The sequence below is a fragment of the Neocloeon triangulifer genome, unplaced genomic scaffold, assembly GCF_031216515.1.
Source record: "Neocloeon triangulifer isolate White Clay Creek 2 clone unplaced genomic scaffold, ASM3121651v1 ptg000003l, whole genome shotgun sequence".
NCBI lineage: Eukaryota > Metazoa > Arthropoda > Insecta > Ephemeroptera > Baetidae > Neocloeon > Neocloeon triangulifer.
This window is the reverse complement of record NW_026775546.1, coordinates 10,521,008-10,538,507: the sequence shown is the minus strand read 5'-3', so window position 1 is coordinate 10,538,507 and position 17,500 is coordinate 10,521,008. Positions and strand designations below refer to the sequence as shown.

The window sequence follows — 17,500 nt, the reverse complement described above, 5'->3', positions numbered from 1 at the left end:
TCTTTTGCTCGTACTTAATTTATGATAAGTGCTTTAAAAACAAAAATCAAATTTTCAATACTAATTTCTAATTTGTAACTTGCTCAAAGTTTTAGAGTTAAATATCCTATTAATTTAATTATTTATTATTATGAATTATTACAAAAATCAAAAATTTCTTTCACTATTCATGATATTTTTTAATCCCCTTTGGGGTAAATTGTTATATACGGTATCAACTCGTCAGAAAATTTCTCCGTAAAATCAAATTTGCACAAGGAGATTAACTATACACACATTAATGATTCAACAATGGAATTTTTCGCAACAATATGCTTTGTTTCTGGCTCATTGAACAATTATTAAACTATTTGCTTTGATAAAGAATGATAATAAAGGTTGTGAAAGGTAAACTGGTCAGTACCTAAGAAATGATGTTAAAATAAAAATTGAACTTCTGGATTTTAGACTTTTAAATTATGCTTAGTTTATAATTTAAATTGCAACAAAATCGAGTGATTGATCCATACATAATTTATTTAGATATATTTAGATCTCATCCTGTGAGGCACAAAAGTGGTCCTGAAATACGATCCAGCTGAAAATATTAAACGGGTCTGCGACTCTGTAAAGAAAAGAGCGAATGAATCACCGGTCACGTATTTTTATATGCTTCAGCATTTATACACGTATATAAAAGTACCTATCACAAATAATGTTGAATAATATTCTTATTCAAAGTTGGTGCGACAGAATGAGAGGAGAGAACCTGTTGGTCGTGGCCGCACGGCGACACTTTTTGCCCAACCGACCGCATGGGACTCGGCAAAGAAGTTTGCAAAATGCGCGATATAGGTGTATAGGGGACCGCAGCAGTCACGGCTTTTAATTTATCGTGCGTGGGCACGCACGGATAAAGAGCAGATAGACGCTGGAATAAATGGAGCACAACAATATTTAAACCTGAAATTCATATCGATCCGAATTTCGTGGAATTTATTTTGTGGAGGTGAAAATTAATCCACGGGGGGAATAAAAATGATTTCCACACCGCAAATGTATTAATTCAAATATTTACTGCAAAAAAAGCTCTAAAATTTGTTTATCAAATTTTATTTTTGCTGAATGCTAAGTGTTTATTTATTCAGCGCGCTAAATAGCAATCACGTGTCAGTGAATTAGTGTTTATCCTAGAACACGAGTGTGTGGTACGTCGTGTAAAAAAATGAGGGGCTCTCAAGGAGCGATGGAGCGGCTGGGTCTTTATAACAAGCCAAGAGGCTAAATTTGGCTGTAAAGATCAACTCGAGTGATAAAGCGACGCACCAATTTATTTCCCATTGAAGCCATTATAATTTTAATGAGCAACCATCGGTTCCATTGAAGAAATTTCCAAACTAACACAAAAGTTGGTTAGATTTCTCAAAAAATAATCCTCCTCAGAGATGAAGATTTAAAGATTTACTTCAGGTCGTCAAAGTGAGTTGTCGATATAATTCCAATTTATTTGATGACTCCTTTTAAAATATCGGTGACACTTTCTAAATACGGACAAGGGCGTTTCTTTCGCTTGTCTTCAATCACCAAGCTAAAAAAAAATTGAATTATACTTTTGTTTATCTCATCTCATCAATAGACTAGAAAAGTTTTAAACTTCTTTTCTGATTTGCTTCAAAATTAATTCTGACAATGGATCTTTGCGAATTATATCAATAAGATTCAAAATATTGTTTTTTTTTTTTTTAAACCTTTTTACGCCTTTTTATACAAAAAATTTTTCAAGATTTTTTACTATTTTTTTTTTTTTTTTTTTTTTAAATTTCATTGAAAATCTGTAAACTTTTTAAATCTTTTGCAGAAGTCGAGTATTTTTTTCTGTCATAATATTTATTTTGACAAAAATTCGCAAATATATTTGATTAACTTTTTAACTATTAAAATATAAAAACATTTTTAATTTATTAGAAAGCCTAATCTACAAATTTAATAGCCATTTTTGAACAAGTGATTTATTAATAGCCCTTCTGTTGTTTTGTTTTATAAAAAAAAAATTCGGAAAAACTCTATTAATTTCTCTTTTAAAAAAATAATTTTATTTATTTAATAAATTATTGGGTTAGAAAAAGAAATATTTTTTCCACAACTCATCTTTGTCGCTTTATAATTTGTTACAAAACTGCAAGTTTCCCCACACGCCGATGAGAAGAATTTTAATTTTTGTCTTCAATGCCGTCAGTCAGCAGGTCACTCGACCTGTGATTATCCCCATTTCTCTCTCTTTATTGGTTCGCTAATAATAATTCAGCACAGACGGAGCCTATGGCTTATAAACTCACTCGGCGGCGCGATTGGGACACGTGAAGTGAAGTGGGTCTCTCTCTTGGTGCTGCTGCATTCCTTATTTGGAGGGTTCGTGAGTAGGCGCACATGTGTTGTCTACCTGCCGTTGACTTTGGCCACGGCCGCACCGCGCGTTTGAGTTGAAATGGAAAAAAAATCAAGTTACGTCACGTGCGCACAGCACACACCATAGCCGAGTCTCCTCCGAAAATCCAGAGATTGCTGCTGGATGAGAGTGAAAGTGGTGCCGCCGACTATTTATTGTCTGCAATTAAATTGCTGATCCGAACCGCCGTTTATTGCTTTTCGGAGGACTCTGTGGCCGAAAAGGAACAGACGGCTTATACATGCAGAAACTCACACAGCTGATTGATTTTGTGGTTTTGATGCAACTCAATCAAGCTGAAAAATTTATTGTTTTTTTTCAATCAATTCGTTGAGTTCCTGAGAGCTGATTTTTTCAAGAATATATTTAAATAATTATATATTATTTTGCAAAAAAAAAAAAATCAAATCGTTAACATTTTTAAAATTTAAGGGCCTCTCCTATTTAATTTTATTATTGAAAAGTGCAAAAAACAAAATTTCCTCACTGAACTTAAAATTGCGATTAAAAGATACAATTTGCACTTTCAAGGGATGAAAGATGAAATTATCAAATATTTTTTCTCGAAAAAATTATTTGAAAATTCTATGAGCCCCTGTTTAAAGTTTCAACCCTTTTTGTAGAAAGTTCTTTTGTTACCTCAATTTAAATTTCGGCCCAAATTTTGTCTGCTTTTAATTTCATGAATACAAATCATTGCCTAGGAAGCCATTTAAATTAAAGTAAATTAGTTGCTGGTACTATTTTTAATATGTTTATTTTGGAGAGATCAAATTTTGGTTACTTTTCAAACAATTTGTATCAGTTTAAAATGGCTTGCAATCTTTCCCTTCTCAAAATTTCAAATGTCACATGAGATGGTAAAATAATGAAATTTCTCAAAATTAATTTATAAAATTTTACTATCCTTTTGTAGTTTATGACTGCAAGTGACCCAAATTTTGTCTTGCGTCACACCACACTGCACAACCTCTATATTCATCTTCTTGTCGCTGCTTGGCATTTTTCTTCTTTTGCCACAATGTTGAGGAACATAATACCGCGCTTGATTATAAAACGCCAGCTGAAAGAAAGCCCCCCAGCTAATAATGAGCACTTATTGTTCTCGGCTAGTGAGATCGGCGCACATAATAAATAAATGACAATAAATCACGCCGATCTGAAATCAACTGCAGCCTGGCCGGATGCTCTCAAGCTTTCCTCTCTTGTACCATGCAGATGCAGCAAACAATACAAGCTCCTTATTTTGCTACTTGCTCAAAGTATGATTGCACACAAACTGCTTTCGAAAACTTACAAGCAAAATATTAATATCTGAATTTACCATGGCATTTTGAAATTTCTGGTATTTTTTTTAATAAAAACATTTAAAAAAATTCTGGAATAAAAAATATAACAGACTTTGCGAGAATTCTAAGTGAATTTCTAAATCAAACAAATAATTTCAAACTTGAGAATCAGAATAAAATTTAGCTATGAAAACAAATTTTCAAGCGTTTTAATAAAAAAAAAATCAAATATTTTCTAGGAGGATAAGCTTATTTTTAACTAAGTAGTAGGCGAAAAGCAATTTCTCATTGTTGATTCTAGAATTTCGTCTTAAGTGCTCATCAAATTTTCATTAGCACGTCCTCCACCAGCTGGGGCGAGCAAAAAACGCGTGCTCTGCCCAGTTTCTAAGTGAGATGCAACAAAGCTCGAGAGAGTGACTCGGTCTCCGGAGCATTGGAGTTGGATTCAAATAAGATTTTAGGACATGTGGCAAACACACTGTTCGGGTCTCACGCGGCGAAGCTCCGTGGCCTCTCCACTCTAGCCGGACATTTCTCATCTCGCACCGGAGATAAATTAGCTTGTTCTTTTTCGCGAAACGACAAGGATGATAAAGCGCACGCCAAAAGAAAGAGAAAACATAAATTTCGTACGCACCTTTTTAGACAATAGAGATTCTCTTTTTCCACACTGGTCATTTTATTTCGACTTTTTGCAATTTAAATTCAAAATCAAGTTCGTCGTGAGGAATGCAGCTTGATTTCAGTTTAATGCAGTTTATTATTGGGAGCAAATTGGCTCGAAGGAGTAAATTTCAATATCGGACGAGCAAATCGGCGAGACGAAAAGAAGTGCACTTTCAGTAATTTATTACCTTTATACTTTTGTTCACTATTTTCCGTCTGTGGAAGAGAGGCCGTGAGAGCAAATTAATAACAGGTTTTGCCGGCTAAAACACTATCCATTACACGCGTCTTCTTCACTTTCAGGCTACCACTGCCGATGGGAACCTCCAAGTTTTTTGCTGAATGCGGTTGCATTGCGTAATGACGCGCTTATTTTGTTATTTTGATCAGTTTGCGAGTGACAATCGAACCTGTCACTTGACTGAAGGAAGTGTCTTTCAATAAAATGTAAGGAATCCTGCCCAGAATTTTGAGATGAAATTTATTCATTTATTAAAAATAATAAAAAAATGCAAATTTTAGAAACTTTAATTTTTTTTAAATATTATATTTAATTATGTTCTAAGACTTTAAATGAAACTAGATAAAGAAAGGAATAGAATAAAACTTTATTTTATTTTTCATTGTTCAACAGCAACTCTTTTGCATACACTTAAAATAACCCGTGGACGAAATCAACACCGAAAAACTCAAAATATACCTGTTGTTTTGTTGGCGTGTGGGTCAAAAGGTCGAGAGAGCGGCTTTGACTGATTCTACAAAACCATCCTGCCTGCAGAGGAGCAGTATTTCGACAAAAGTGAATAAAAAGTTACAAAACAAACACCAAAATTTCCTCCGCCGCCGAAACAGAGAAAAATCTTCTCTTCAGCTCTCCCGAGTCGGAAATTCAATATCGTATTGGTAGCCACTTCATCCTAACGAAAATATTCCTCTGGATATTCATCTGTTTCCTCTGGAGAAGCCGACGAAAATTATATATGAATGCACTCATCTGTACATAAAATACGAGAGGGACTGGGAGTGTTTGTTGACTTACGAATTTTCACGCACACTCACCAACTTGTGTGTGTGTAATAATATTCCGAGCTTTTTCTCTCTCTGGTTCCAGCACGTGTTTGCCCAAGTAATAACCGGCCAATGAGAATCGGGGAAAAATAACTCGGCAAGCTGATAATTTTCAAAGTGGCCGACGAGACGTGCCGCGATGAAATTTATGAATGAGAAGTTCGCTAATGAGGCGCCACTTAAAAAAATTCTTGCTGCGAGACCACTTGACTTGCGAAACCCTGCAACAAATTTTGTGTGTAATTCTACAGGTCTTTAACTAATAAGTACAATAGTATAAGTGCATAAGAAGCTTTTTGAAAGTGAAGTGTGCTTAAAATTCGGCAACTCTTGAAAAATATTAAATAATTAAGTCTCAGAATTTTTTATTAGTGTGGGGTCAATGACCGAAAAGGACATTGTTGTGGTGAATTACGCATAGTTGTTTCTTGCAATTATTTTGTTGGTTTGTAATTAAAATGAAAAAAAAAAATGCCATAGATGTGGTGGCGGTTTGGTCGAAGCATTTGGTCGTCGGGAGGAAACGCGCGCGCGTAATGTTTATTTTCGAATCAGTGCTAATTTAATTATGTGCACATGTGAACACAATGGCACTGCTCCTTATTATGTCACAGAATGCAAATACATGCTCGAATTATGTAACTCTTTTCCTACATCCATGCGAGACACGCTGACCGAAAAAAAGAGAAAGAAGAGATGCGATCCACGTGCAAAGACAAAAAATAATGTGCTCTTTTAGAGTAGAGGGCAAAGAAAAAGTGAAACATGGCCATTGCATTTAATTGGCTGTAAAGATAAATGTGAAAAAATCGCGTTGCTGAAGAGTGCTCATGCCTGACTTAGATGGAGCGGATCATTTGATGATTCACCGGAATAAATAAATTATATAAAATAGAAAAGCAAAGAAAATCCAATTATTGAAATTCTAGAATAAATTTCATTTTTCCATCAATCGTATAAAAATTACAGCACACAATAATAAAAAAAACATGTTTTAATAAAAAAAAATGTTCTCTAACATTTAGATATAGAAGAAATTAAAAAATAAGCCTGGTAATTTCAAAATTGTTTATTAGCTGCCTGAAAAGTAATAGTTTGTAATTTTATTATATTAATTTTTATTTATTTGTACTTTTTTTTATAATTCTATCATGGATTTGTTCAATTTTTTATATTGAAATTTATTTAATATTTAAATATATTTTCTATTTTATCAAAAATTTAATTTATTTCAATTAGATTGATTTTCAATTGAATTTTAGAGTAAATATAGACACATTTAATACTTATAAAGTTCTCAAAAAATTAATTTGTTCAGTGGTAATGGGGAGTGTAAATTAAAACGATTGGGAATTTCCAACATGGAATTAATATAATATCTTCAATTAAAAATTCGAAAGAAAATTAATGCTCCTAAAATTTCCTGATGGAATCTGGTGAAACTATAATGTGCATATCCGTCGCTAAAAAATCTCACTGTCAGAGACCACCAAAGAAAAAAATAAAAGGGGCGACCTTTTTTTTAAACCAATATTTGTAAATAAAATTAGTAATATATCAGTTTTGTGGGAAAAAACCCAGTCAAATCTTTCAGAAGCTCGTAGAAATGTAGCTTGTCATCATTTCTTCCGCTGACGCTTTTCAACGGGGCAATAAATTTGGCATCGCACGCGCTTCTTCAGGACACCCATTTGGTATTGTTTGCACAATTTTTCGTCACTGTTAGAAGTTCAGATACATCAAATGATTTATACCAGAAAAGACAAAAAATCTCGTCAGCCCAAATCTTTTTAGCGAAAGAAAGACTCGGTGATTTATGCGCGTGGCGAGGCAAATTTCACGCCCTTTTGCATCTCGTATTTTCGTGCGGTGACGTCACGTTCTGGCCTCTGAATTGTGTGTGAATTATTCAGAAAAATATATACGCATGCAAGCCGACAGGGATCATTTCCATTCAGCGCCCACGTCCAATTTGCCGCCCCGATGCTAATTTCTTACACTTCTTCATTTATTTAAAAATTTAATTTATGCCGGGTTTTGTTTCATTCATGCCCTCTAGGTGCGCCGGCCAATTATCACCCGGAGCTTTTTGCGTTATGACTTTTGCATAAAGGCGTGAGAATAAAGTCTGAAATAGAATCGGAGAATATTCCGAGATGAAAGTATAAAAATCGCTGCAGCGTCTCATGAATTACATAATGTGCCCGGTTTAACTCTCTCGCGGCTCGAGTTGAAGTTGGAAGCCGCGGACGCTGCATAAACAAGCATCAAGGGCCGCCTTTCAGTTTCGAAATTGGCACATATTTGTTTGATTTAAAGGTGACCGACCCATCCATTGGAACATAAATTTTTTCTCATTTCCATACAAAATTTGAGCACTCTTATATTTAAAATTTAATTCAATTTTGCAAGTGCTGAAAATTAACTTTTTGCCATAAAAAGGAAGAAATTATTTTCATTTTTCCACTTTTTTCCTTATCAATATTTGTTTATTATGTAATCGACCAATCATGTAACTAATGAAAGGAAAACGCTTTCATTTTCATAATATAAAAATGTAAATTGAAAAAAAATGATTACAAATTATGATGAAATGAAGCACTCAGAGGAAAAATTAATGTCATCACTTTTCCTCAATTAATTTTGAAACAAAAATATGCAGAAAAACAATTAGTTTCCCTAATTAGTTAATTAATGCAGGGTTCATAAATTAATTTTCTGTCCCATTTTCCTGCTTCGTAATTGCTATTAATTGAAATTAATGTGGCAGACTCATCCGAACGTGGTGCAGATCTCTGTCTCACTCTCTCTCTCTCTCTTTCTCTATTATTTATTGTTATCACGTTATCAGGCGTTGTCAGGAGCACACACAGATAAGAAAGGTCTAGGAGGCGCGAGGAGCATGGCTATGGCAATTCTGCCGGTGTGTGGAAGCACCTGCATTGCTTGGGCAAACACACGCCAACAAGAGACCCTACCTCTTTCCTGCCTCTTCCCTCTGGTGCCGCGCTCGGTACAGATTCATGCAGCAGCACCCCTTTTATGACCGTCCTCGGGCCAATGTGTTCCAGAAAAATACATAATTCCTCTCGTTTCTTTCGACTATAAAAAAATTAAATACTTTGCTGGAGGATGTTTTTAGATTATAACAGCACAAAATTACTCTATTTTAAAAATAAATGAAAATGGAAAGGAAATATGAAACGCCTGTTAAAATTTATAATTTAATCAAAATAAAAAAGCAGATGCTTTATTACGAAAATGGTATTCTTGAATCAATGCAATCTATAGTTGTTACTTTATTATAATTTTTATTTTTACAGAATTTTCTCGCATACATTTGTTCACTTTATTTTCATTAACAGTCTGCTTGAATTGAACTTGAACCTGTCAGAAATTCAATGGTATATTGCATGCTGTAGAGCTAGACTCTCTCCGGCGTAATGTTTGCTGTGAAATGTCCGATAAGAGATTCTTATTCAACCCAACTGGGAGCACTTTTCCCCATTGCGTCACCGCCTGTGGCACACCATTGTTTCTCGACTATTGTCTTTGAGATCTTGGCAGTAAAAAGCATAAAAAAATATGTGCAGTGAATCATGTGTCAGACTTGCTAGAGCTGTAAAAGTGCAACTTTTCGTCACGTCAAATGAAAATAAATTAAGGATCTGAGTCAATCTTAATGAATAAGGGATTATTTTTTTACAGACATAATTATGCATTTTGTTTTCAATTAATTTGGTAAAAAAAGACGTGATAAAAAATTCACAAGATAGAGATAAAAACTTCCCTCAAGATTCCAAAACTTTTGAGTTGGAAATTTTTTTGATTGCGAGATTTAAATTTCATTCACAAATTTTCCATTTCTTTCAAGCTCAATAATAACCAAAAATTTGAACAGAATCTTTAAAATAAAAAATTTGAATTATTTGTTAGCCTCTAAATTTCATGTATAATAAATAATTTAAAAGTTAGCTACACCCTCAAACAATAATAATTTCAAATGTAAACCAACTTGACTGATTTATTATCCTGTGGTCGAGATTTGCAGATCAAAACTTCGGTAACGAAAGCCAAGAAACCTTGGTAACGAGCCGATAATCTATATAATTCCACAATTTGGCGCTACATTTGCCCGCGGAGGATTAAATAAAAGACCATTTCCACCTGAATAATTCATACAATATCATTCCGAATTGCTCACACGTTGTTGATAACAATCAGTCTGGCTCTTTCTATGTTTCTCGCCGCTTTGGTTTTGTCTGCCAACCGAGAGCGAGGGCGGACTTTTCTTTCATCTCGCGTTTCCTCTCACAAGACAGCCGCGAAATCACACGTTTGGTGCCAAAGCTGTGAAAAATTGCCCGCAAATCACGTCAAGTCTAACTTCTTTTGGCACCAATTGTCAGAAGAAGTAAAAAAATACACACGAAATCTCTGATTTGCATAATAAACAGAGAAAACCAGTGCTGAATTATGGTCAGCCTTGAGACTTTTTCTGTTCGAAAAATTCAACAAAAAAGAATTCATACATTTTTCTATATTTTTTTTTCACGCAGAGGAGAAGGAAGGTTAAGCGTTATTAATTTGCACAGATTCATCTTAATTAAAGAAAAATTGCTCTTTTCGTTATTAATAAATGGCCCGCTGGCGAGAAAACGGGATCTCTTCTTTCTCGGAGGGACTCGTCTCTGTATTGACCTCCTCTGGAGCAGAAACTTGATCTGTGTTTATTTTTCCTGCTGAAAGCCGGCGGCTCGACGGAAAAGGGATATTCGCGTGCACTTATATTTGCAGGGGGTGGTGTATTTGCATGGAAATATTATTTTAACAAAAAGCCTTTCAACTGGCAGCTGTTGAGAGAATTATACTTCTCCAGAAATCAAAGTTTGCAAATTATTATTAGGTTTCGGCAAGATATTTTTATATTCGTATAGGATAAATACTTTGCCTGGAGCGGCCTGGAGTGAATTTTCATAGACTTCAAGTATCTTAACTTAAAATCTTGAACTACGAAAAACATTTAAAACATATATAAAAAAAGAGAACACCAGCAATATTTTCTGGAATTCTGAAACTAACAATAAGCAAGGATAATAAATATTTAACACAAAAATTTGATTGATTTTAATTAATTTTAACCTCAATTCTGTTGGAACCGAAATTTATGATTTATGATTCAACAGAAAATTACAATTTATGGACCGTAACCATTTTAAAATTCAAATAATAATAAAGTAAATAAAGTGGAAATCCTGTCAAATATAACTCTTCCGATATTTTCAAATCAGTTGATCCATGATTTTGTAATCTGGAGTAAAAATAGCATTATTCGCAACATAAGTTTGCTTCACTAAATTTTGCAATCCCTAATTTTATTATTCTATTTAAATTAAAAACGCTTCCATTTTAAATAAACAAAATAAAATTTTTTCAATAAATTAAATACTGCAAAAGTTAAAATATTTAAATATGTGTTCGAAATAATTATACAACATGTATCATAATTTTAATATTTTAAAAAGAATTATATGAGGTTTTGTTTTCTTAGTTCTTCCTGAGTTTTTTTTCTTAAGATGCTCCGCACCACCGAACAATGAAGCCCCCAAGTTGCCGCATGCATCTTCGCCTCTTCTCAATCCCGTGGCCGCTTTGTTGGAGGTAAAATTGTGCATTGTGGGTGGCTGCCACTACACGACGCAATAAAAGAACTGAATGAATGAATATACAAGAGAAAAAGCAATTTCCCGCGGCAGAAGCCGACACTCGGCCGGGCGACAATGTACACATATATCAGCACAATAATGCCCTCTCTGCAGCAACAATGGCCAGAAATGCATCCGGAAATTTAATCAAAGTCTTATTCAGCACAATGAGATCTGCAATACTAACAGCAATGCGTAATTTTGCAGAAGAAATGCATTTCCTGAAAATGGAAAAAAGGTATAAATTCCTGAAGTAATCTTTTGAATCGGCTCAGCCCACTCTAGCTGGAGCGGCGCAGATATTGAGTTGGGTGGTCTTTAATGAAATCTCGCCCGTAGGCGGAATTCTCGCTGCGAGACCGTTTTATGTGTAATTTCCAGGATTATTCAGGCATCACTGATTATAATTAATTGTTATTAATTACATGGAGCGAACCGGAGCGGAATTAGAGGTCCTAGACAATTTTCAAGATTGAATGAGTAAAAACCAAAAGGAAAGTAAATTAAATCGTCTATATTTAGTAAAATGGTGTTGCAATTTTTAAATGATAATAATTTTATAGTACAAAATATATTCAAAAGAATTTGCGCTTGCCCTCTGTAATCTCTACAAAGGGCAGGGCCGATAAGACTTTTTTTGTTTTGGCCTGACCCGAAAAAAAAACCAGTGATAGTTTCTCTAAATCATATAGTTTAATAAGTGGTAGTGAAAAATCTAGATATTGAAATATAAAGAGACTTATTTTACTCCCTAAATTATTCATTTTCCAATTTTAGAGAGTAATTAAAAATTATTTTAGTAAACTTTTAAATATTTGAAATTTTGAATCCGAAAAATTAAACTTTGACCAAAATCGATGAGTCAGCGAGATGAATTATGTTTTTATAAATAAGATGGAGACAATGCATTCATAAATAATTCCTAATTTAAAGCTCTGAGAACGTGCCTGTGCACAACCTAGCCCTCCTTGTGTCTCCTCTCCATACCTGCATTATTCACAAGGATGGCGCTGCAATATAAATTAAAATAAGCTCCGTGCCTCTCTCTCTTCTTTCTCGGAATCGGCATACGCGATTTATATTCATCCGCGGCGTGCACTTCGCCGTTTAAGTATAGTTTGTTTATGTGCTCGCTGTGCTTCTGGAAATTTAAGCTCTTTACTTTCCGCAATGAATGGAATAAACGCTCGGCGGTCATGCTCAATTTTTTTCACAAATGCTTCGCGTTCGCTCTGCCGACGCCTCTCAAACAATAATTATTTTCAGTTTATGCCGCCGACTTTTCTTTCCTCAAGGGTCTTTATTCCTGGATGCTGATTCAGTTACGTACGAGTATGTACGCGACCTCATTTTTACTGAAACATTGCTCAAGCTTAAGTTTCCCTTTCTTAAGAAAAGTAGTAATTTATGAAGAATTAATAAGAAGGAAAATTTAAAATAAAAATATTTTTATCGAACTGAACTTAAATAATAATTAATGCAGCTAATATTTCAAACTAGCTATCTTAGTTTTTTAATGAATTAAATGTAGATAAAAAATGTAGAATTTGTTCTAAATATTAATTAATTAATTGTAAGACAAAACCTTCCTCCTCCTAGCAATATTATTTCAAAGAGCATCAATTATTCACTAAAACTTTACACTGGAATTTCGCCACATGAATTTTAAATTGCATTTTCGTGTGAGTTACACGTCTGGACTGTTTTAGCTTTCAAGCTTTGACAGATTGGTTGCGACTTGGGGGATAAATTTAGCTCCGCACTTACTCTTGCCTCATAGCCGGTGCGCAAATTTGCATTCGATAAATGAGGTCACCCTCGTATAATAGAATACTTTCTCATAGAAAATCTCCATTTTTATTGCAATAGGCAAAATCTTGCAATTATTTGGCACGAATATTTTAAGTTTGCGCTCGACTGATGTATTAACAAGTTAATTAGCTTCTGGAATTTAAAAATGAATTTCGCGCTATCGGGTAGATCTCGAAAGCAAAAAGAGATCCGCCGTCATAGCCTGAAAGGACCACATTTCATATGATTAAACAGCCCATCCTTGAACAAGAAAATAATTACGCTTACTTATATGTACATACCTGATGCTGCATCCACTTAAAGGCCTTACTTATACCTCTTACAGTCCCGTCGCCGTTTCGCTATCCGACGACGTGACTCATGACTCGTCTTTTTTGTCTTCATTAGCGACTGCCAGCTTTTACATAATTTTTTTACCGTCCACAAAAGGCTCCATTTGCATGAGCGAAATTAAAGGAAAAGACGCACCAAAAAATTATTCGAGAGATAGACTTTCGTTCCTTGGAAATAAAAATATAGAAGTTATGGTCACGAAAAAAAAAGAAAATGATTTCATTCTGGAGATCGAAATCCCACACAGGCCACAATAACCGTCAGATTCACCAAACCCACACTCCATTCTTTCCATTCATCGTCCAGCTAGTCGTTTTCCTTCGTCTTGCTCAAAAGTCAGGGCGAATGTTATATACAGCGGCGGAAATAAATGGCTTATGACGTGTTGGATGATCTCAAAAGTGAATCTTTCCTTTTGGGGAAATTAAATTGGATAAATCTCTGAGTCTAAACTTTAATACTCTATATTGGAACATAATAAGTAAATATTTCACAAAGTTCAATTTTCTTCACTATCAGAATTTTATTATATTCAATTTATTATTAGTAAATTGATTTTAACTTATTTTCCTATATTTTGTTCACAGAGTGAGCCCAATGGTGACCTGGTGTTTGACGACGGCGCTCTCGAGTCGCCGGAAGAGCCTCTGGACGGATTGCTGGAGGAGGAAAACGTGATCCGAAGCGAACGGGGTCCTCTAGGCAGCCTCCGGTCCATGGTGCTCGGCTGGTTCGGCGCCGGAAACGAGGAAGACGAGCCGTCTTCGGACCTTGAAAATCACGACCGGGTGCGAAGAGCGGCGCCGAGACAGCTCAAGAAGAAGAAAAAGCACCGTCGGAGACAAACGGCGCCGATCGACGATGACGACGACGCGTCGTCTGGCGTCGATGCGACCGATGGATTCATCGACAACTTCTCGGGCGAGAATGAGACGACGAGGACGTCACCGGTACATAGTGATGGAAAGCCATGTGAGTTTTTAAATTGATCCTAATTTTAATATTAAATAACAAAAATGAAAAATGAAACTGGAAAAAAATTGAAAATTTCGGAATAAGTTAACTATTATAAAAACTCTTGGAATTTTAAGTATATTTTAATTTATTTAATTAACAGTATTAGAAATAAAAATTTTTTATGCGAAATGAGAAGTATTCAAATTGAAAAATGAAAAAGAAAATTGCTTGTATCTAAATTTTTAAACTAAATAAATTAATAATAAAGAATTCTTATTTTTATCTTTTTGGTTCAAAATTAAATTCTAAGACTAGATATAATTTAAGTTTGAAAGAAGGGGTAAATTCTCGCGCAATTTTTAATATCGTTGGGCGTTGTTAGTTGGGCAGCCGGCACGGCGCTCAAGTCACGCCGGTTGCATACCCGTGCGGTTTCAGGCGCCCTCCGAAAGATGTCTCGGAAACTAACTTTTAAAATTTGCGCATTGATGACTCTAAAATTTTATTTCATTAAACTTTCTTTTTGCAGACTTTTACCGGGTGGCAGTATTGATGGAAGAGATTTACAACCCGAACTTGGCCAACAGAAATTCGGATGCGTTCAAATCATTGGCTAGTGGCATCTCCTCTGATGTGAAAAATATGTACGAGAAGACGCACGGAAGTCAGGGAGGCCGGTTCATGGTCAACATCCTTTCATTTGAGTAAGTTGGCTTATTAAAATAAAAAACTTTTTTTTGTTGAATTTTCAGTTTATATATATTTATTTTATGATGAAGTATAACAATTTGAAATATTAAAATATTTATATTTCTAACTCTATTTACTGAACGATTTCTGTTCCTCAGGAAATACCAGTCGGATACATTCAGAATTTTGGTTCGATTCGACGTGGGAAGCACCAAGTTCCACAGCACTCTGTCACTCAAGCAGAAGTTGATCAACCACATTAAAAACACTGGCAAAATTGGTGGAAACACTGCTTTCTACGACAGCAACTTTTCCTTCAAGTACATTCAAGGTTTGCATTCTTTTCCTCTTTTTTTAGATTTTTACGATTTTCAGTTCAGTTTCTAGAACTTTTATTTCTTTATTTCTTTTTATTTTCGCGTAGGTGAATGTCAGAATATGTGTGATAATGGTGAGTGTCCCGACAATTATGTCAGATGTGACGGCAAAAACGACTGCCTAGACGGCAGCGATGAAAGTGGGTGCTCGACAGCAGGTAAGTGTCATTGTGAATTGCACAGTTATTGCTTTTTAGTAGTTCACTTTTTTTAATATTAAAAAAAATGTGTGTTCATAAATGGTGCTGGATTGTCAGATAAAAATTGCAGATTTTTAAAATCTAATCCAATCAGCCTGCAATTTTTATCAGGCAAAATTTTCTGTACATAAAAATATACATCACTATTTTTTCTACTGCTGCTGTCAATAATTATTCAATGCTTAAACCTTGGTGCGCAATTTTCGCTGTTGTATAAAATTTCATTGTTACATTTATATATTTCTGCTCTAGCAAATAGTCTCTAACAGTGTGAAACTTACTTTGTGTTAATGTTGTTTGGTGGTGGATTTCACAATGTACATATAAATATCTGTGTGTATTTTTGCGCCAATTCGAGTCAGATACCATCGCTTCTCTTTAGGAGAGTCGCTGATTATTTACAAAGTAGAAGCGTGTAATAATCGGCTGGCGTGCTTTCTGCTAGTTTATAGCTAGCCTGTAGCTACAAATTATAAACGCGCCTTAACAGCTTGTTGGCCAATTATAAGATCGATTTTGATCGATTTCCTGCCTTCATTCAATAACCAAAATTGTTACTTGCAAACCTTAATAATTATCAAGCTAGAGGGACTCGATCCATGAAAGGTCTCGCACTAACTCGCGGCTTTTTTGATTTAATACTCTTTTTCTTAGAATATAAATAAGATTTATAAGGAGAGGAATGAAAAATGAAAAATTCTTGTCCCTATTTTCTTGGAGGAATGTGAAGTAAAAATGCTTCTGTGCGTTATATGAACACAGAAATTTTTTATACCTTGCAGTTTTGTATTCAAGTGAACCAGACCTTCCTTACTTAACTTACAATCAAAAGCAGTAAAAAATAATAGTAAGAGTTAAAGATTTTGTTCACATAAAATTTGAAATGATCACCTCTCATTTTTATTTCAAGCAAGATTTTCTACGGAAAGTTAAGTTCTGAAAAAAGGCAGAAAAAGTATTGAAAAATTATATTATTTAGTTTTTATTGAGTGCGATATTATAATGGAGCACAAAATTTACTCAGGAGAGATTTGGGAACTAACTGCTATATTCTTCTCTATTTTAGCAAATTATTCTGTGCTTCTCCTTCTTTGCAATAAAATCTAGAAAAAAATAAGATTCTATAACAATTTGGACTCTTAACCTTTAAAATGATTACTTTCACAAAATTCTGTTGTTATATGAACGAAAATATTTGTTACTCTGATATTAATGGAGGATATTCAAATTCACCTGCTAAGCTAGTACCTGCAATTCCCATAAGCTAACTTACTTAGTGAATATCCCCCAATAATAGCAATAATAAGTATAATATTCATCAATTGTAACCATTTAGTTTGGATCTAAAATGTAAGAAAATCCTGAAAAGAAGCTTCTCAGCGCTTCACTAAAACCAGTCCTCATCTGTAAATATTTTTCCCATTTGCTTTTTGCTCTTTTTTTATTGTAAAATTTCGAAAATTTCCTCTTCTGTAAATGCAATTGTTCTATTTGTGAGTTGAGGGAGTTTTTAACGGGTGACGGAAGTCGAAATTTGCTACAACGTTTTCTCTTGACATCAAAAAAAATCATGTCGCCAGAAATCGTTCCCGAAACGCGCACCACGATCTTCGCGTCAGTGCCCGTGCCGGTGCCGCCGCCGCGCGACGGCTGCAGGGCCGACGACGCTGTCAGGTGCCCTGGAGGTACTTTATACATCTGCAGCGCCCAGCTGTGCGATGGAAACCCCGACTGCCCTGGAGACACCGACGAAGACCCGAAAAACTGCCCCGACAAGCCCGACACAAGCACGACACCAGCAAGTGCGAAAAATACAGATGATTTTTATTTTAAATTTTTTAAACATTTTTATGTACAAATAAGAGCAGCATTTAATTTAAAAGATTAAAATTTGAAGTGATTTTAATAATGCCACCAGTTTGAAATTATGTGCATTAGGAATTATTTTATCGTGTCTTTTTAAATCTAATTTCTC

The 17,500-nt window shown here is 34.7% G+C and overlaps 1 protein-coding gene across 17 annotated transcripts in view; it reads left to right on the top strand.

The window, feature by feature from the left end:
- LOC132205798 (basement membrane-specific heparan sulfate proteoglycan core protein) overlaps nucleotides 1-17,500 on the top strand; it is a 72,425-nt gene that overhangs the window by 10,629 nt on the left and 44,296 nt on the right. For 16 of the 17 annotated variants that reach the window (XM_059635098.1, XM_059635088.1, XM_059635093.1 and 13 more), the window contains exons 2-6: nucleotides 13,889-14,273; nucleotides 14,788-14,962; nucleotides 15,107-15,279; nucleotides 15,373-15,483; nucleotides 17,106-17,327. In XM_059635098.1, the coding sequence (XP_059491081.1) occupies nucleotides 13,889-14,273; nucleotides 14,788-14,962; nucleotides 15,107-15,279; nucleotides 15,373-15,483; nucleotides 17,106-17,327 (1,066 nt within the window). The remainder of the gene's footprint in view (nucleotides 1-13,888; nucleotides 14,274-14,787; nucleotides 14,963-15,106; nucleotides 15,280-15,372; nucleotides 15,484-17,105; nucleotides 17,328-17,500) is intronic. The other variant, XM_059635094.1, reaches the window with a different exon arrangement.